The sequence below is a fragment of the Manis pentadactyla genome, chromosome 5 (assembly GCF_030020395.1).
Source record: "Manis pentadactyla isolate mManPen7 chromosome 5, mManPen7.hap1, whole genome shotgun sequence".
NCBI lineage: Eukaryota > Metazoa > Chordata > Mammalia > Pholidota > Manidae > Manis > Manis pentadactyla.
This window is the reverse complement of record NC_080023.1, coordinates 75945559-75967665: the sequence shown is the minus strand read 5'-3', so window position 1 is coordinate 75967665 and position 22107 is coordinate 75945559. Positions and strand designations below refer to the sequence as shown.

General features: G+C 36.5%; 1 protein-coding gene across 5 annotated transcripts in view; it reads right to left on the bottom strand.

Annotated features, from left to right (window-relative positions):
• CCSER1 (coiled-coil serine rich protein 1) overlaps window positions 1-22107 on the bottom strand; it is a 1396684-nt gene that overhangs the window by 653837 nt on the left and 720740 nt on the right. For all 5 annotated transcript variants that reach the window (XM_057502445.1, XM_057502443.1, XM_057502446.1 and 2 more), the window contains exon 8: window positions 8580-8663. In XM_057502445.1, the coding sequence (XP_057358428.1) occupies window positions 8580-8663 (84 nt within the window). The remainder of the gene's footprint in view (window positions 1-8579; window positions 8664-22107) is intronic.

The following is a 22107-nucleotide window of genomic DNA, read 5'->3' as shown; positions in this document are numbered from 1 at the left end:
TCTATCTTAAAATGACTGGCATGAAATAATACCCTAAGTTATAATAGAATATAGAGCAAGTGGGGAATTACTTTTAAGATGAATTCAGGATATAATTTTCATGAAAAAAAGAGTTTCTCTTATCAAGTAGGAATTAATCTGTTACTAAAGCTTCAAGGGCATACAATTTTATTCAATTTTGAATTCTGAATATTTTTAAACCAAATCAAAATTACTCTTCTCTCCAGATTCTTGGTAAAGTGCCATTTAGCCATATGTATTTCTTAGTCTTTTATTTTTAGCTCCCGTTTTTTATTATGCATAGTAACCTGATTATACATAATGCTACATTTTCAGTTCTTCAATTGCCTTCAATTTTTCAAAATTCATCAGTTCTACAAGTGCCTTTATGCAGCCCATACTTTGCTGCTTTTAAAATGTTAACAAATGAGCTGAGAGCTTGGCTTAGATTTAAATAAAGTAAATGACATTTTAAAAGGCTAGGAGGAAAATGAATGTTTATATGTTTACTCACACTCAAGTAAAAATTTAATACTTGCTTTGAATGAGAATAAAGATGATTTCATAATAAAAGGGGATATAATTTTTTTTTTTAACTTCTGTTGTTATCTTTGAGTTAGTCTTTACATTGCAGGAAGAACTGCTCAATTCAGTGATATATTTACTAAATTGGGTGCCTGGAACAGATAATTTTTAAAACCCTCTTCTATAAAAAAAACTTTAATAATCACGACATAAAGTGATTATTAGTAATGGCCAGAAATGTAGTTATTTAAAACTGTTGTATCGAACTTTGTAAATATATGCCAAAAAGTAGTTCCAGTATTTGTTTAATAAGAGTTTGCAAAAGATACAATTTAGTTAATACATCATGCCCTGATGTAACTTTTTTATTCATGTATTAATTTTAATACATAAAAGGAAACATGCAATTTAAAATGAAAAATAAAGTTCATAATTGGAGATATTAAAATCCACTAAAATACTTAATGGATTAGCTATGTATTTGGAAACTGACAGCTTTCACTACTTTCTGACAAATACTATGTTAGTAAACAGTAAGATTATGAAGGCAAATAAGGAAGTTTTTTTTTTTTGCCTTTTCCTCTTAATCATTTTAATAAGGGTTATATTAAATTATGTATTTATTCTTACAGAGTGATAAACTTTTCTGCCCAGAAAACTTTTTTGGGTGACCCACTTAAACTGGCCTTTTAGATAGAAATGTTTTTAAAGAAATATACTAAAAAAAAAAAAAACCTGCATCTGATGCTTTTTATTCATATCAGCTAGAAAATGAGTAGAAGTTTCTAAAGGGAAGAATCTGAATGGCTCAAATTGTAACAGTTTGTAATTATAAATTGCTGATAATTCACTTTTCTCATGTGGTTATCTATAAAACTCATTTAATATTTTTGACAAAGTATAAGTAATAGGTCTCTGATGACTGGTAAAACAAAACAGTACATTCACAGCTTGGTCCTAATTAGGACAATCAAGTTTCACTATTCACAGTCTTAGGTCCAAGTAAAGTTATTTTTATTTGTGAAATACTTTCAATTCACTTAAAAATATTTTGTATCAATAGATACCAAACAGACTTTCTTTAATTTCTGTTATTATATGGAGCATACTTTTCACCCACAATATGAAACCATATGTTAATCTTATAAATGGTTTCAGAAGTCTTATAATCATTTACAAGAAAAATACCATTTCCCAAAAACACACAAGGCTACATTTCACCATCAACATTCTGATACATCTCTCAGATTTATTTTAGGCACAAGAAGGTAATATTTACAATGTCCCTCAGTTTCATACAAACAATAAAATTACACTGTATTCTTCAACGTGACCTTCACTAAATAACCAAGAATCTAAAACTTTCTCATAAGTGAAAAAAATATTTCTGCTTTATATTATTAAATTTAATAAAGTTACACCTAAGGTTAAAATATGCAGTTATTTTAAATACAGCATACTTGATTCTAGTTAAGAGTTCTTACTTTTAGCCATTATGCTTAAATTGGTCTAAATCTACACCTATTATTAAATATCTTAATAAAGTCATAAAATCCTCAAATCTTTATGCTGGGTGGAAGAGTTATGTTTCTAATATTCAAAAAGTTCAAAATATTCCATACAATAAACAAACATACTTAAATATATATACAAATATTAATTGTTAAAAAAAAAAAGATCTCCTGTCATTCCTGATTCTGTATTTTGGTTCTTTAGCATGCTTTCAATTAATTAATATCCTACTCAATCAACATGATGTTGAATAATTCTAAGTGGATGCTATAGGTTTTCCTCTTATTTCCAACTTGGTCTTGGATTTCCAGCTCCAGAACTGTAATAAAGGGCTGTTGTTTAAGCCATTCAGTTTATGGTATTTTGTTACAGCAGCCCGAGCAGACTAAGATATTCCCCCAAAACACAGATCACAGTATGAAAACCACTAAACTCAATCTAAATTCTTCATTTATTTACCAAAGAGGTATACCTGATTGTATTTATTGTAAAGGAATATATACTCGCTAAAAGTAAAACATTATCAAGTTTTATAATAATTGAATATTCTATTACCTAAAATAACTTATAAAAAAATACATGCCTAGAAAGTTCACTGTATCACAGTGTCATATGCAAGTAACCCCAGTTAATTTTATATGTATACAGCTTTGTAAATATTCCATATTATAGCTGTATATATAATTTATAAAATTCACTATTGCTGAATGTTTAGTTTTTTTATTTTTCTATGTTTATATTATGGCTGTATTTGACTTGAAGAAACTGATGCCATAAGAATGAAAAATACCTAAATCTAGTCACACAGGTAGTTAGACTAGGCACTTATATCCTTAATTTCTCCATCACTGTATTGGCTCATCAAACCTGGTATATACTTTGGATCTTCACAATGTGGCTGCCAGTTAACTCTTGCTAAGAAGTAAGCTGTAGAGGGAAAGTTGCATAATAAAATCCCATTTCTGGTTTGCACGTCAGTGGGTAGTCTGAAAGTCTCAAAAGAAGATGGTATCTTGAATACAATACCTGACATCCTCCTCTCCCAAGTTTACACTAATTTCTCCTGGGCTGAGGCAGAGGCTGAGGCAAGAAGGCAAAGCTTGGAAGCCTATGTGGAAGAGTTCAGGTTTTAATGGGTATTAGGAGAAGAAAGCAGGCTCAAAAGACTTTGTTCTCTGCAGTTAGATGGTGGAGTCACTGCACCAGGAGCTAATGTATCTGGGTTAAGGGTGAGAAATCAAAGGTTCTAGAGAGGACAGTGCTGATGGACTATATCTACCCTGACAAGAAGATGATACTTCCCTGATTTCTTATCCTAGCAGGATCTGCAAAGTATTTCTGGCAGGGAAAACTGCAGAGTAGTGTTCTAGCATTTTTCACTGAGGAGACCTCAGCTTGTTACAAAAGAAATCTGAGGACTAATATCCTTTAAGCCTGTCATTTCACCAGCTAGAAAAAGTGGATTCTACTGGGCTTTGACTATTTAAGGGTTAAATTTTCTAAGTTTCTTTTTAACTTGAGTGATGAGGATGAAGAGAGAAACACAACAAACAAAATGAAGTAATAGCAACTCTTACAAGGACCAAATCCCTTAAGAAGGAAGTATAAGCAAAAATGTGATGAACAGGACACTTCAGGTGCAATAGATAATGCTGTACACCACCAGATTTACAATATCCTAAGTATTTAAAAGTATACAATTGAAGCCTAATTATTTTCTAGATTTAAAAGTTAGTTTCTGAATTTGAACACTTACTAGACTATAAAAGAGTAGTCATTATTGAGAATCAAATTAATGGCTTAGAATATTAGCAGAAGAAATTTCAGGTACAGACCAGTTCAAAACTAAAGGGAAAAATGTTAGGGACTTGAAGGATGATCTAGGAGACCAAATGTGGAAATAATAACAGTTTCAGAAGAGGAAAAAAACGTAACTGGAAGGAAGACTTGAATGTATAGAACAGGATTACTAAATACGAGTTGGTATTAAGGAAGAAAAATAATGTTACACACCTAGGTAAGTCATGGAAAAATGTCATATTCAGCACCTATTTTTTTTTTTAAATCATGGAATATTTACTAAAAAATAAAGGAACAAAAATCTAGAAATAATATATTTAGGCATGGTATTTATCTAAGGTCAGGCTGCCTAAACAAAATGACATAGACTGGGTGGATAAGAAGCAGAGATTAATTTTCTTACAATTATGGGAGCTAGAAGTCCAAGATCAGGGTGCCAGCATGGTCAGGTTTTAGTAAGGACAACTCCTGGCTTGCACAGAGCTGTCTTCTTCATCACACATGCTCACATGGCCTTTCTTCAGTGTCTCTGCACAGGAGAAACGTTTCCCTCTTTTCTTCTTCCTCCAAGGCTATTAATCTTATGCAATTAGGACTCCACCCTTGTGACCTCATTTAACCCAAATTAACTCCAGAGAGTTACATTGGGGGCCTGGCCTAGGGCTTCAACATATTAATTTTCAGAGGGACACAATTCAATCTTAGCAGTATCTTTCATCTTTCAAGGTAAAGAGATTTAGAGACTATATCATCAATATCTCATATGTGAAGGAAACACTTGGGAAAGGATTCTAACCAAACCGTAAATGAATAAGAGAATGTAAAAATGGCGAAATACAAAGAGGGAAGGAAACAGTGATGTGTAATAAGTCTTGTGTTATACATAATTTACATCTAGACATATACTATGAATAGGGATTTGCAAATATGAACCACTAAGAATTCTTGAAAGAGAAAAATACATATTTCAAAGGAAAACTAAAAACTAAAATCACTCAAAGTTCTCAAACTCAGCAAATCCATGTAATTTTTTTAGGGAAGGGAAGAGAAGAAAGTAAATACCTCTTCAAATTTCATTCTATGGGAGAATGCTCTTAAACTAAAGATAGTTTGAAACGTTGTTTGGCTTATTCCAATTTTTTGTTAACATACTTTAAGACCAGTGCAAGCTATAATTTATTATCAACATAGAAATTATTTACATAACCCATGTCACATATGGATGGCGAGTCAGTGCCCTTCACATTACTTCCTAGCTCCTGCAGAGGAGATTTTGTTCTATTAAAAAGCAGTTGGGACTTAGTGTTCCAGAGGTGCAACTGTTCTTTCCTGTTTACCATACCCAAAACATCTGCTCAAAGAGAATAATTGTTTTCTCCAATTAGTTGTCCCAGCACATATACTACCCCAGGCTACTCATATATTATTTAATATTCCCGTAGGCATCAAAATATGTGTAAATGACTATTTTTTAAAAAAAATCAGTAAATCTCACTAACATAAATGATATATTCAGACATCTTCAAATTGTTCCCAAGAGTACAAACCACTCATTTTCTTCTTTTAAAAGAGAGTGGGAAGGGATAAATTGAAAGTGTGATTATGATATACATTTATGTTAGAAATGCACTTAATAATGTGGATAATTTGCCTGAACATCAATGTATAATCTAAACTGAAATTATTTTGAATTTTAGTATATTTATGCTTTGAAAATCTACCAAACCAGCAAAAAAGAAAAGTTGAACCAAGATAATAATTCTGAATTGTAGAGAAAAAAAAGTACATTCAGTACTTGAAAAATAGAACTCTTTGTCCTCAATTTTTCTTGCAAATATTAAATAGTCATGAGTATAAACAGTATGGCTGTGGAATAAATTATGTCCCCTCCAAATTCATGTGTGATGCCCTAGTGCCTGATGGGATGGTATCTGGAGGTGGAGGTCTTTCAGAGATGCTTGAGTTTAGATGAAGTCGTGAGGGTGGCACCCCTTTACTCTTTACACACACTCAGCAAAGGCCATGTCAGCACACAGCTGGAAGTAGCCGTCTACAAGCCAGGAAAAGGGCTCTCTCACGTGAGCCCACTATGCTAGCACCCTGACCATGGACTTCACAACTTCAGGACTTTTGAGAAAATAAATTTCTATTGCCATTCAGTCCAAAGTATTTTGTTATGGCAGCCCTGGCAACCTAAATAGCATGCAAATAGCTATTTATGTAACAGTTAAAGGAGAGGCCCATTCTCTATGAAGAACTTCTGTTTTTCACTAGGTATCAACAGTAGACGTTTATCCTATAACATACAATTTCATTGGGGACTATAATCTAATAAGCAATAGTTTTTAACTAGGGCCAATTTTCCCCCTAGAGACGTTTGGCGATGCCTGGAGAGTACTACAAGCATCTAGAGGGGAGAGGGCATGGATTATGCTAAAACTCTTACAATGCACAGGTAAGCCTCTTAAAACAAAGAACAGTCTGGTCCAAAATGTCAACAGTGCTGTTGTTGAGAAATCCTGCTCTAGAAATAACTAAAAACTTGAATTCAAAAACATTTTTTTTCCCCAACCCCACAATGCCCCTAACTTTTTAAAATTCTTAAAACTGTCAATTTCGGTTGGTGTCAAAGTGAAGCTAAATAGCAAATAACTATTTTTTAAATTTAGATATAAATCCTTTCTTGATACAGTTATATCAAATTTGATTTACAACATATATAAAGGTAAAACTGTTTATGATAATAGCAGTGGTCAAAAAATGAGAAACCCATGATAAACAAAACTAAATTAGTCCTTAATTATTACAAATTACGAATTTATCATAAGGTACAGCTAAACTGTTTTCTAATATGTTTTAAAATTTTCAAATTTAGGTAGGTAAAGTATAAGGTAAAGTTTAATGTCCACATTTTCAAAATGTCACACGTCATTTCTTATGAGGATAAGAAGCTCTATAACCTAATTTTCAATGGATTCATGTGGTTTTTATTGCTTGTATGTGGTTGAACTCCTCTTCCATGCTCCAAATCCATTTTAATGGTGCCTTTCATTTTAAACAATGTTTCCTCTTCCTTCTTCTTTAGCTACAGTCCTCTTTAATAATATAAACTATATTTTCAAAAGTTAACATTTTCCTTCCTTGAAATATTCAAGATGATTATGCAAATAACATTGCACAAAACTTAAAATGGTACTTTGATTGTTACCTGGAAAATTTTAGTGGCTAAGTAGTCAATTTGGGTAATTCAAGTATAAAGGCAAACAAGAAAACACTTCTACCTCATTTTGCCAAATAAGCCAACAGAGGACTTTGTTTTTAGAGGGAGGGGCACTAAATCATTTTAATCATAGCTATATAACATTGGTTCTGGAAGGAATAATTTTCTTCCTCATTTTATTCCACAAATGAAGGTCTGATTTCTTGTATATGTTTTAAATTTGATCACAAGTAATATTAAGGGAAAAAGAATAGTTCTTTGAATTAATTTTCTAAAAGAAGCATTCTCTAACAAAGTAAATGATAGGTTTTCTGCTGTGATAAAGTGATGGTTCTATGTATCCATTAATAAATATTTACATGATTTTTATTCAACCCAAAGATACTTTTGTATGCTACATAAAGATAGCTTGATTATAAAATATATAGACCTATGAGTTATAGCAAATATAGAAATTTTGTCCAAATATAACAAAACATATATTGTAAATAAATCACTTACATAATTATTATAGTCTTAAATAAAGGTCACATTTCAGTAAAAATGTCAGTTGTTAAAAGTCAATAAAATGTTTTAAATTTTCTGCTATCTCAGTGCTATCTTGAGTTTTCAGAAGCTTGATGCTCTATAACATGTTTTGTTATATAATATTTAATAATTATGTAATACATCATTGTTAATGTTAAAGCCAAATCTGCAAACATCATAGAGAACACTTGTGACTGGGATTTGTTTTTTGATCTTGATAATGAGTCAGTCTCTTATTTTAAGAATGCCTTCATTTTACTGATACTGTTAAGAACTCTTGAGGAATTTAAAAAAATTATTTTTCCTTCCTTTTTCATTCTTATAGAGAACTTTTAAAAAATTTCTATCCGAACTAAATGTTTTATTGCAAATTATTGTTCATAAACATATACAAATTGAAAGTACACACTTAGTAATGCCCACTGGTATTCCTGTTACTTACCAAATGCATTTTCATGTTATGAAAATATGATTTTTAATGACATCACATTTTAAAAAAATCAAACACCCTGAAACCATCAACTATACATCTCATTTTTAAAAATATTTTTTACTTCATATATCTGTATTAACAAAAAGTCTCATTAGGCTCATACATTTTGGTAACTATGAAAATAAAAAGCAAAAATTTTGTTTATAAAATTGAGTCCTTTGCTTCATGTTACATGATTGTATCTAGGTATAACAGACTAGAGTTAAATCATGTACTTTATAAAATAAGATATGTCCTTAGCCTTCACGATTTAATAGATAGCTAAAATGTCTAACACTAGCTCAGTGGTTTCTAGAATTACATAAAGTGTAATATATATTATAAAACATTCTACTTTTCAGATAGTCAAGTCCTTATTACTGTAGGATTACACAATTGATAATCAGGTTGACTCACTAACAGTTTGTAGGTAATAATAATAGTGTTAATAAGTTGCTGTAGGGCTTAGAGCAAATAACCTTGCAAGAAAAGCACACTGGGGGGCCAAATCTTATCACTTACCAGTTCTTCCTGAAGTTGGGAAATGACTTCATCCCGCTCTTTCAGCTGCAACTTCAGTATTGTGCATTCATCTTTCATTATGTCCTATAAAAACATCAAAAAGATGGCATAATAGGCTTAGTCCTTTAACTTTGCTCTTGATAAGGAAAGTCAGCTTCACACAGTGGGAGATAATTGCACCTGAGTAATGAAACAGACTTCCTCTTCAGTGCAATTTTTTGTTACAATATATTTTAAGTTGCAAAATAAACAGGCTAATGTATCCTAAGATGTTAGGCTATATATGACACACACATACACACACGTTTTCTTGTATCAGTCTTTCTTTTGATATCTGTCCATTTTATTGCCTAAGACATAAACCAGGGAGTCCTAAATACTTCCCTCTCATGTATGTGCATAGTCAGCAGAATAAAAATAACTCTACTCTAAAGAAGATACTTTACCTACTGTTTATTTCCATGCTGTAATTAAATATTAATTCCCAAACCACTAGCCATGTTGCAGTCTTTATCTTTAACATCTTTATAACATTTGCCTGTCCCACTAGAGCTACCTCTTTGGGCACTTAGTCTTACTCTGCACCTACACTCAGCCACTACCTCCACGTACACAAGACATCCACATCTACAGCCTCTACTACGCTTTGCTGGTAACTTAATCTAGACCTATCTATTTTCCAAGCTTCAACCCACAAATAAAGCTACTTAACTGGGCATATGCTCAGCTGTGTCCTACAAATATTCCAAAATCCTTCATTTCCACATCTACTTCCCCTACCCAGCACTTCACTTGCACTTATCCCTTTATCTTCCTATTTCCTAACAGAGTCAGGAAGCCCTCTTACACTCTAGCTCTCACTCACTCTGAGCCAAATCTGGTACCAAATTCTTTAGTCTCTGTTTCCTGGTATTTTAGACTCCCTCCTCTTTGTTCTTCATTGGTTTATTCTCCGTACTCATTGTATCTTACCTCACTTACTACAGTAAGGCTCCAAACTGGGTTTCTGTATCTATCACCTTCCCTGTCTGCTGGAGATATTTTCCTAAGCAGGAATTAATTACATCACTTGTTAATTTAACAGCTAATTACCTCCTCTTTCAGGAAAAAAAATAAGTCAAAACTCTTTAGCGTAGCATATATAACATCTTTCATTATCTGTGATTCTTGCATTTCCAGAGCCGACAAGTTTTTCATTTGCAACTTTCTTACCTTTGCTCATTCCTACAGAACTGAAATGCAAAATGTTGTTTCATGTCTTCTTGCTCTACACACGTACACCTTTGAATTACATTGCCTTCTACCTGATGCATCCCTCTATCCCCCACCGTTCCTTATGCTCTAATAGGCATTTCAGTCATTCCTCCTTAATCCACCTGGGACCTTTCCCTTGTTAGCTGAGTTGCATATCCCTTGAGAGTATGCCACATGGCGTTTAAATCATACATTTCATACAATATTAATACTTCAAGTTTTGTTTGCTTGTTTCCTAGACTCACTAGCCATTTTTCCCCCCACCACTTGAGCAGACTCTATTTCACTAGCATAACATTAAGCACCAAACATTGTAACTGACATACATCAGATGCCTCAAATACACATTCCCTTCCCATAAAATTACCAAATAAAAAATAAAAATAATTAGGAGAATTCTGCTTTTTCTGACTCTGATTACTTTATCTAAGATGACAAAGAAGGAAACAGAATGCTTACCCTGGTTCTCAGTGTTATAATTTCTACTTCCTCTAACCAATACAGAACATATAATTTGAATTTACTAATATCTCCTTTCATTTCCTGACAACTACTAGCTTGACTGGGAGATGATACTGGGAGATGATAATTGTTCCTTTCTTTAGTATTAGTCCTAGATTTTCCCTAATTTATGAGTTTTCATGGGTAGAGTTTATACTCATTTTTAATATTTGCATGGTTTCTAAATATTAGGTGTTACACTGTTAATGGCAACAGAGAGGTCTTAGCTTGCTCCATAATGCAAAGGAAAAAAACAACAACAACAACTAGCAGATTTAGGAGGTAGGTAAGAGAATAATACTGTTTTTTTAGAAAAATCAAAAGTCAAATCATTGGTACTTCAGTTAACACACCCTGGGGCTCTGTGCTGGTTTCTTAACTTCTGTAAGCCCCGTGGACATTTACTGTAGAAGTTGACAATAACACCAGGCTATAAACTAATATTTTATCAGCATTTATATTTCCAGAGTCTTGCATAACTTCTCACTTAGGAAAAATTAACTCCCCTCATAAATATAATATTGTCACAGGTCGGGTTCTTCGGGAAACAAATACTGAGATTGAGTTAAGGAGCCCAGGGTTTATTAGAAAGTTAATCCATGTAAAAAGAAAAGGAGAAAAACCAGAATTGGGCAGGAGGGACAGCAGAACCAAGATCCATACCTGAAAGATCTTCTGCCAACTAAACCTGGAGCTCCAGAACCAAACAAGCCTATGAGAGGAAATCCGTGTTGAGGGGAAGTGGGTAGGCTCTTGTACCATTCCCTGTTCAGCCATTGGTTGGGAGCAGCACCAAGAACTAGATCTCAGCTGCTGTTACTTTATTCATTGTCTCAGACGACGAAAAGATGAGATTACTTTCAGCTGGAAAACTGAGGCAGCCCCCCCCCTCCCCGCACCCCTCCCCTACCCCAACACACACACCTGAGGGTGCTAATGGCAGCTAGCATTCAGCTTACCATGGGACTTGCAGTCTGTCATGCGTCTTTTATTGACAGGAGATCTGAGCCTCAGACTTAATCACTACACATGTTTTTTTGCTGATTAATTACTATTATTTTTATATTAATATTTTGTTGATTAATTCCTTTAAAGTTTAAGATTTGCCTGTATTGTGAGTGATAGGGATGGTAAAGAAACTTGGATTTAAAAAAATGTGCTCACTTTACACAGGTTTCTGATTTTATTCCTGGGGAACTTTTTGAAGAAGTTCATAGTCTCATAGCTTTAAACCTGGTAGTGCTAACATGTAATTTGCCTTTATTTGTAGAATAACACATACTAGGTATATGTCATCTAAAGTCAATTTATAAAAGCCTTCTCTATGAATGACTTTGCAAATGAATCTTAGTTACAGAGAGTTTCATTTTTAGTTGTTATATGTATATGTGGCAATATTCACTTAAGTATCTAACACAAAATAAAAGCCCTTGAATAACATTATTCTCAGATAAAGGCTGATAGTGATATTCCTTCAATATTCTCACTATGTTTGCAAAATTCTACATGTATTTGGCAGGATGATCTATTGAGTTAGAAATCATATTGATGAGTAGCATGAACTGGATTTTAATATTCTTAGTTTTTACAAATAGTTATCCCATTAGCCTCTAGGTAATATAACCAATTTAACCTTCTGCTTATTTAAATGAATATTATTCATAGGAAGGGAAGTAGATAATTTAATAACTATGACATCCTCTTTCTCATTCAAATATAATTAATTTGTCAGACTAAAATCCAATTCTATCATTTTCTAATTCAATCATTATTCATAAATATGGAACTCATAGTGTGGTAAATTAAAGATGATAACAAGTTCTTTGCTACTATTCTTACTGAAAAACGGGAGTCTAATGCCCTCTCCCTGGATCCGGGCTGGACTTACTGACTCGCTTGACCAACAGAATACAATGGAAGTAACACTGCATGACTTTCAGGCCTGGATCAAACAGGCCTTTCAGTTTCCACAACTGGTCTCTTTGAATGCTCTCTTAGGTTACACCCTTGCAGAAAGAACCCACCAGCCATGCTGGCAAGTACAAACCACAGTGCTCTTGGCTGACAGCCCTGTATGTGCCGTCAGTGACTCCCAGCTTCAACTGTCAGCCATGAGAGTAAATGTTCTTGCACATCTGGCCCAGGGGAACCTCCAGGTGAACAAAGCCCAGCCAGCATCTCACCACAACTGCCTGGGCTGGATGATTCCCAAATTCCTGACTTAAAACAATGAACAAAATTCTAGTATAGTTTTACGCCTCTTGGGATGATTTGTTATCAAGATCACCAGAATATAGGGACAAACTCCAAATTATTAGAATTAAGAGTTAGTTTAAATTATGACTTATCATAGTTGTATAAGGGGCATTCAACTAATTTTTAAAGTGAAATCTTTTGTGATCTGACTTATGATTTTTATGGTTTAACTTATGCTTAGTGTAACTTTCAAATATCTCATTTCATGCAAAAAATATTCATTTTCTCATTGTATAACCTACTAGAGAATCAAGCACAGACATAAAAATCCCTTACAAATTCTTATACTTTCATTTTATAAATTTGAAATTTAGAGCCAAGGGGTTTCAGCCCTGGGCAAGTTTGCTATGAATTCAATGTGACCAAAGAAATTGAAAGCAAAACATTCTTTGGGGTGAAAGGGTTTATTATCTGGTTTGTTCTCCCTGTGGTAGGTCAAGCACTACCATCTCTGCCTCCACCCAGAGCATTGGGCCTAGCTCTCTATATAGCACAATAACAGCTTATTGCCTAAAGGTGTGGAAGCAGTAGTCTAACAACAGGCCCGTTACATCATCAGGTGGTTTAAGTTCAGTGAGGATCCTGGCCATAGGAACCCCAACTTCCCCACAGAGCCAGATACCCAGATATTTGGCAATTTGTCCCAAATTCAGTTTGCTGACTCTAGTCCTATATATTCTATAATTTATTTTTGCCTCTAATTATAAATACCTCATTAAGACTATTATATAAACAGAAATCAAGTGCCAAAAATTAAAGGCAAGTAGAATCTAAATATCACCTTGAAAATAATCTTATTCTTAAATTAGAAATGCAAATTAAAAAATCAAATAATAACTTCTAACTCACTCCACATAATTCCTTAGGTAAAATTATGAACAATTCCTGATCACTAGTAACAAAAACACGTCAAAACTGGTATTTGAGTCATCATGACTCTCTACTTATAGACTTCTGGGTCTTCTCTCTGGAGGCAAGACCTTTATAACTTTATAACTTAGAACCTATTTCCTCATTCTTGTAAACAAAAAGTTCAAAATATTAAAAAATAAAGGAAACAGACAACTCTATCAGAGTGAACAAGGATAGAATGTTTTGAACAAGTGAAAAAAGAGAAGACAGACATAGTAAAATGGTAAAAGAGGAAAGCAGGGCAGAGATTAGAAAACACAAAAATGTCTAATAATTAACAATGTGTCTGTAGCTCTACTTAAATAACTGATCTCACAATTCTTTTGCTAGCTTAGCTTTAATGTAGCCTGTTATCTGCAACACCTGGGTAGCTGCTGAAATAACCTGGTGCAGACATATAATCATCTTACAAGGAACAGAAGAGGAACTGCTTTCTAAATATTGAAAACAACAAGGTCAATATACCACTCTTATTCCTTTTTATTTAGTTTAAAAAAGTTGAAAAAAGTATTGTATAAATCATTTCAGTATCAATAATTGCTACATGATGCTATAAAATTTTCTTCTTAGAAGCTACCAATTCTAGATTTGACTTTACTCAGGAAATGAACAAACTTTCCACTAATTCACAGTAACTGTGTTTCTCTAAATATTGTTTTCATAGAAATATGAAAATAAAAAAGGTATAGCAGGTGTTCAAAGTGAGTACCCTAGAAATATATTTTTTTTGCATATAAATCAAGACAGGAAACAGCATGATCCCTTAACACAGCAGTATATTTGCTATTATTTTTCAAGGAATTAAAGAAGATACTGGACATCGGCATAATCTTTTCATTTGCATGTGTTACTCTCAGGAAATCTTAAGATTTGTTACTAATTTATTAAGTAACAATTTCTAAAAAAGATAATGATAACACTGTATTTGTAGGAGCTTGTGGAGAAGTTGGAGTTCCTATGGCCAGGATCCTCACTGAACTTAAACCACCTGATGATGTAACTGGCCTGTTGCTGGGCTGGCGCTTCCACACCTGTAGGCAATAAGCTATTATTGCGCTACATAGAGAGCTCAGCCCAGTGCTCTGAGCGGAGACAGAGACGCTAGTGCTCGACCTACTGCTGGGAGAACAAGCTGGGTAATAAACCCTTTCACCCCAAAGAACGTTTTGCTGTCAATTTCTTTGGTCACACTGAATACAAAGTGAACTTGCTGGTAGCTAAAACCCATTGGCAAGACAATTGGCGTAGTCAGCAGGATTCACTGTTGACCAAGGAAAATGACAAGCTGCCCTTATGGGAGGGGTGCATCAGTGGGCTGCTCCTGTGAATGGGGAAACAGTGGATCATCCCCCAATGGGTATGTGGCCTGAGGTGGCTTGCCTCCTAGAGGACTGGGCCCCACCCCAGGACTGGAGGCAAGTGGAGGTGAGACCTGAGGCAGTAGGGGTGGCTCTTGATATAGTAAGCAGATCCTTTGAGAAGCAGAGTGCCCGGAGACTGTGGGTTGGCTGCTTCTCCCAGTCTTAAAAAGGTCTACAGAGGAGACCCAAGAAATGGCGGCATGAGAATGCGAGCTGCAAACCTCTGGATCCCCTGAGGAAGGAGATGGCATTGATACAAGAGGAGGCAGCATGAGAGCACCAGCAGCAAGGTGCCATTGGAGATGAGACGACAGCGCTGCCAGGTGTTCTGAAGGAGGAAGAGGCCATCAAGGAAAAAGACAAACTCCTGAGGGAAGCACAGGCAGAGGTGGCACAAGAACATCAGCTACGAAGTATTGAGCTGAAGGTAAGAGATCTTCTGAAGACTGAGCTAGCATTGCTGTGAGGAACAGTAGAAAAGGTAAAAGTTGTAGCAGAGGAGGCACTCGGGGGAGGGGAGAGAAAGGTGCCATCAGACTCAGAAATGGAGGAGCTGGGGAAGGATGAAGGGGTGGTGCCAGAGGCACTGGCACCTCCTGTATTGAAAGCACACCCAGTGGTTGTAAAGAAAATAAAAACCCAGCAGCTGAAAGTTCCCCAAGGAGAGGAGCAGCCCCCTCCCCAGGTTATGGAGCACTCTATGGTCCACCCCTATACTCATGCTGAGCTGGTGGATCTGGGCTCCTGGTTTAGGCAGAAGCCCTCGGAGTCAATATCAGCTTGGTTCCTGTGTCTGTGGGACTTAGGGGGTGAATGAAATTGTTCTGTCGGGATCAGAAACGGGAAAGCTGTCTTCCCTGACAGTGCAGCCTGCCTTGAGGCAGCAATCACAAAATGCACATCAGACCCCAGGGAGTCACTCCCTCCCCGATTGGCTTATGGCTGCACTTGGTGCTGTGTGGCCCAATCTGGCATCTGACATTGAGCAGGAAAATCAGGAACACTTTGCCTTCACATGGGAAGGACAGCAATGGACTTTCACTGTCCCCCCACAGGGATACCTCCACAGCCCCACCATCTGTCATGGACTTGTAGGTCAGGACTTGGCTACATGGGAGAAACCACCAACTGTGCAGCTGTACCATTATATTGATGATGTCATGCTCACGTCCAATTCTCTTTCAGATCTAGAAGGTGCAGTACCTAGACTGCTGCAACATTTACAGGAGAAAGAATGGGCTGTGAACAGCACCAAGGTTCAGGGACCTGGTTTGTCTATTAAATTCTTGGGGGTCATCTGGTCGGGTAAGACCAAAGTGATACGAGAAGCAGTTATACACAAAGTCCAGGCCTTTCCTAGCCCCACAACTGTAGCATTGCTACAGGAGTTTCTGGGTCTTCTAGGCTACTGGAGAGTGATTTTTCCCACCCTTGGCACAAATTCTGAGGCCCTTATACTGGTTGGTACTAAGGGCATCAGGTGGGACTGGGACGAGACATGTGCATCTGCCTTTACTACAGCAAAACAGGCAGTCAAGACTGTGCAGGCCTTAAGTGTGATAGACCCACCAAGGCCCTGTGAGCTGGATGTTCATGTCACTGAAGATGGTTATGGCTGGGGTCTCTGGCAACAGCTTGAACAAACTCACCAACCCGTTGGATTCTGGTCACAACTCTGGAAAGGGGCAGAGGTACAACACACTTTGATAGATAAACAACTGGCTGCCGTGTATCATGCCTTGCTTGCTACAGAACCCATCATTGGAATGGCCCTGATAAAGGTAATAACCACCTATCCCATCTTGGGGTGGGTACAAGACTGGACCCAAAAGCCAAGGAGTGGTGTGGCACAAACACCCATACTAGCCAAGTGGGGTGCTTACCTACAGTAGTGTTGTGCCCTCTCTAGTAGCCCCTTGAGTGAAGAACTCCAACACTTGTTGGGGCTGGTGACATATACTAGTGAAAAGCAGGCAGAACTTGCTTTTGAACCATTAGTAGCAGAGAGTCCCTGTCAGGAGGGAAGAGCCCCTATACCCAAAGATGCATGGTTCACAGATGGCTCCAGCCATGGGCAGCTCCCAAAATGGAGGGCCATAGCTTTCCATCCTAAGACTGAGACAATATGGATAGAAGATGGTGAGGGAAAGAGCAGCCAATGGGAAGAGTTGCAGGCTATGTGGCTTGTGATCAGCCAGGAGTCCTCCCCTATAGTTGTCTGCGCTGGCAGGAGTGTGTCATGTGCTCCAAAAGAGACTTACACCGAGTTCCACAGCAACATGGAACAGTAGCTAAGGGGCCTATACCCCTCATCAGGTGGCTGATAGACTATATTGGGCCTCTACCTGTGTCAGAAGGATATCGGACTTGTGTGGACACAGCTTCTGGACTTCTGGTTGCTTTTCCTACCCATTGTGCAGACCAGCAGGCGACCAAAAGAGGCCTGGAGCATTTCTTTGCTGCCTATGGCCGATCACAGGTGATTAAGAGTGATCAAGGCACCCATTTTACTGGACATACACTGCAAGTATGGGTATGACAGCTGGGAATCAAGTGGAAGTTTCATGTGCCATAGAATCCTACCACAGCAGGCATGATAGAGAGGTACAATGGCTTGTTAAAATCCAGACTAAAGTCAGATACCAACAGTCTATGGGGATGGTCAGTACGCTTACAGACCATGCTATGGTGTTTGAATGAGAGACCCCGAAAGGGAGCTCTGAGCCCTATAGACATGTTAACACATATGGCTGCCTCCCCTATACAATTGCAAGTACAAACCAAGGAAGAATCACTGAAGTCGAGGTTTGGCTACCAGAATAACATCTTGCTGACAGCACCAACTGCACTGAACTCCGGAGACTCCATTGAGTGGTCGTGGCCTTGGACCTTTCGAAACATGGACCAGTTATGGCTGGCTCTCCTGGTGCCTTGGGGACAAGGCCTGGAAGCTGTCCTCCTGTGTATTCCTGGAATAACAGCAGAGTGGCTGCCAAAGGTTACAGTAATATATCCTGAACAGCCAGAAGGTAAGAGCATCTTACCGGGGAGTCTAGTTTTATCATTGTGGCCAGTGCATGCACCTCCAGTAGCACTATATATAGACCCTTCAGTAACCCCCACGGGGAAAGGAGTAAAAGTATGGTATACTAGACCTGGGAGGGACCCCCTTCCTGCTACAGTCCTATCACAGGACCACTCTCTTGCATGCATCCTACCTGATGGACAAGATTTACCTATGATGGTGACATTAAAACATGTGTCATATCGCCCCTAAAGTCTTTGTGGTTTGGAAACTTCCTCTGGCTTGAGGATTATTATAATTTTTATTATTAGGAATCTCCTCTGGCTTGAGGATTATTATAATTTTTGTATCAAAATCTTGCTGTATCTTAATTTTTATTATCTCTAAATTGTTGTTATCCTCTGTTGCTATTGTGGAATCTCGTTACAGTGCTTCAGCTTTCTCGCACAGGGACCATTGCAGAAGACTGAAAGCATGTAGATTGTAAGGCAAGAATCCTTGAGGGTTAGAGTGTGGGAAAGTTGGGGTTCCTATGGCCAGGATCCTCATTGAACTTAAACCACCTGATGATGTAACTGGCCTGTTGCTGGGGTGGTGCTTCCACACCTTTACGCAATAAGCTATTATTGCGCTATATAAAGAGCTCGGCCCATTGCTCTGGGCAGAGGCAGTGATGCTAGTGTTCAACCTACCACTGGAGAACAAGCTGGGTAATAAACCCTTTCACCCCAAAGAACGTTTTGCTGTCAATTTCTTTGGTCACACTGAATCCATAGCGAACTTCCCCAGGGCTGAAACCCATTGGCAAGACAGAGCTTTATAATTTATAGAACACTTTCATGTTCAGAATTTATTTTTGCTATCAGAAGCTTTCTTAACCAGTTACTGAACAAAATGGTACATTTTTAGGATAAGGAGGTTTTAGGCATAAAAAATAAAGCAAAGAAGACAATAATAGTAAAGGAAATTGCTATTATTATTATTGCTTCATAATAATATGAAGACCTTTAAGGTTTTTTAACCTCTCAACAAAATTCATTGTGTTCTTGTGTTTCTTTGGAATATCTAAAAATTTAGCAGTAAAAACATTTAACGTGGTAAAATGTTCAAACAGTTCTATGAGATTAAAGAGATCATAGGTTTACCATTTTAAAATTGTTATAGTCCTCCTAGATTCACTTTCATACATTAACAAGACAAAAATGCTGTCTCACCTGAAGGTTTCAGCCCTGGGCTTGTTCACTATGGATTTTGTGAGACGGAGAAATGACAATGGGGTAAAAGAATTTATACCCAGCTTTATCCTCATGGTGGTAGGTCAAGCACTAGGATACATCTGCATCCAGCAGTGTTTAGGCTCATAATCCACCACCATCTCTACATAGACCAAGAGCACTGGGCGGAGCTCTTTATACTGTGACTCAGTCATAATAGCTCATTGCCAGTGGGTGTGGTAGCCTAGCAGTAGGCCAATTACATCATCAAGTAGTTTAGGGTCAGGTGAGGATCCTGGCCATAGGAACTTCCATTTTCCCACAAATGGTAACTCTTTTAATATAATGTACTCCATCTTAGTTAATTTTTTTTATATATAGTAAGTGGACACAGTATGTCAATCTAAGTCATGAGCCTTATAAAAAACATTTACTTGATGTTATCACTATTCTTTCAGTGTTTCATCCAATTTTTTTGTGTGTGAAAACTAAAATTTAAAAAAACAAATATTAGTATTTCATTTTCTAAGTACTTCTTAGAATGCTAGTATTTTGTAAAACAAATTTCTCAGTGTCATAGAATGAGTTGGTATGCATGACAAATTAATTTCTTGATCTACCAAATCCATGGGTTTCATTGAAATCAGTTATGAATTATACTTAAGACATAAATGTTTTTATAAACTCATTAACAATAAGCTTCTCAGCAGAGAAAGTCAATATTAATTTATTAATGATCAAGTAATATTAGTTTATATTTACCCATTGTCCTTGCTTGACACAAAGTCTTTGGGAAAAGAAAAGTCCTTAAGATATCTTGAGATTCTCTGATACCAGCATTTTTTTTTTTTCACTCACAGAAGATAGACATAATTGTCACATTACACTGGTATTTCTTAAACAGGGTAAGCAATTGTTTAAGTGACTTTACAATATATGAAATGAATAAAAACACCTGTTAAAAATTCCTTTCTGTTACAAAGATATGTTTACTTGCTTACCTTTCATGCCTTAAGTAAGGAATAGAAGACACCTTATATCACTCAATATCCCGAATGAAGTAAGAGAATTATGTTTGAACCTAAGTAGGGACTTAGTTTCTAGGAAAGGAAGGTAATCAAAGACATCAAACACATTACATTCCCCACCTAGAAACGTGTTATACAGTTTTGTTTTGTGTAAAATGCTATTTGGAGCCAGTCTGGGGGCCCTGGCTAGAGGCCTGTTGTTCCCCTTCTTGAACAGCTGATTAAACCTATACTCCAAACACTTTCCTCATTGGTGTTCACACTCTATGGCCATTATGTGTCAGCCCCACCAAGCCAGGTACCAGGCAACCAGGGACAGCCTCTATGCCCCAGAGCTCTTGAAATTATTCAAATTAGAGAATCCTCAGAGCCCTGGAAACCTAGGTGATCTCATTCTCCTTGCCATAGGGAAACTGTCCCTACAGTTCCAGTTTACTGTTACTCTTTTCCAGGGTGCAACTTCCTGTGTGGCCCTGCCTGGCAGCCTTCTCTCATTTGGAGGTATAAAGTAACAAAGATTTCTGCCTTTCATCTCTTATTCACATATTGTGTCCCACCATCAAAAGAATCTTTAAATCACATAAAACATAGTACTGGCAGGGGCTGGCTGCAGATAGTGGGCACCCATCTGCCATCCTCCTGGGACAAGGGAGCCAAGCCAGCTCCTGGGCCCTGTATATTTATGACACTTTCAGACAGAGGGGAAAGATAGTATGAATAATATTGGGTGCTGCTTGGCAATAAGTAATCATTTTTTGCATATTAAAGAAGAGTAAAGTCTTCTAGTTTTATATGTTAATTAAGGGGAATAAACACTAGAGAGGAGAAACATACCTAATATCAGCAGATCCTAAAAAATGTATAGTATCCTATTTTAGGGGGTGCTAAATTGCCACAATGATGAAAAACAGAAATAAGTAATATTTTAGGGATGTTTTTCAAGCATTCTGACATAATTATAGAATTCTAGGGAGTGGAAAAAGTAGAAAGCTCAACACCATACTGTAGAGGAATCATGGATAATGTGACTCAATTAAAGCATAGTTTCAGGCAGTCTGGGAGGTCAGAAAAATAAGCTGCAAAAAAGCAATGCACATTAGCTGAAGCTACAGATCATAACTGCAAAACATAAACCAGTATTAGATAATAAGGAAAGGCAACAGTTCAAGCTTTGTGCTTTTTTAGAGCACTAATGGATAGCAACAGTATACACAGTAGTATCTTCAAAAGCTCATTATATGTTCATTGCAAGGCAGGAATCTTTTAAGATATATATGAATTTGAGAAAAGTAGCCTTTTTCAATTATGAAGTAGATATGCTTTTGAATGGTTGCTTATATAATGAATGTCTACTACTATGCCCAACTGTGTAATTAAATTCCATTGCAAAACAAAAGTTTTGGCTTAAAGATTCTATAAATCAAACATAAGAGTACTGAGAAATTCTACATTATCATTAAGCAACATAAAGTATTCTAAAAATGATCATCCAGCATAGAAGAAAACTACAAATCCAGAGTGTGTTTCATGTTACCTCTTGCTGTCTCTCAATCTAAGCAGAGAAGACATGCATTTGAGTACTGGTTGTGTCACCACTTAGCTGTGTGACCCTGAGTAAATCAATACTAACTACAAAAATACTATTTATAGAAATTCTGAAATAATCATAAATATTTCATATACATCATCAGTGAAAATTCACAATACTTTTACCAGGAAGGTGTCATTGACTACATTTGCAGGATGTTAACAATTTTCCTCTACTATATTAAAAAAAAATGATTACTGAAGTAAACCCAAGTCTGCATTATCACAAAATCAGTGTTCCTCAGTAATGGACTACACTCTCAAGCTTCAGTTCTCCTCATAAAAATGGGGATTATATATATATATGTATGTATATATATATATATATATGAAATAACCACAGTTGTGGTGGTGGTAAAATATCTAAAATGTCAGCTTAAAGTTGCTCTG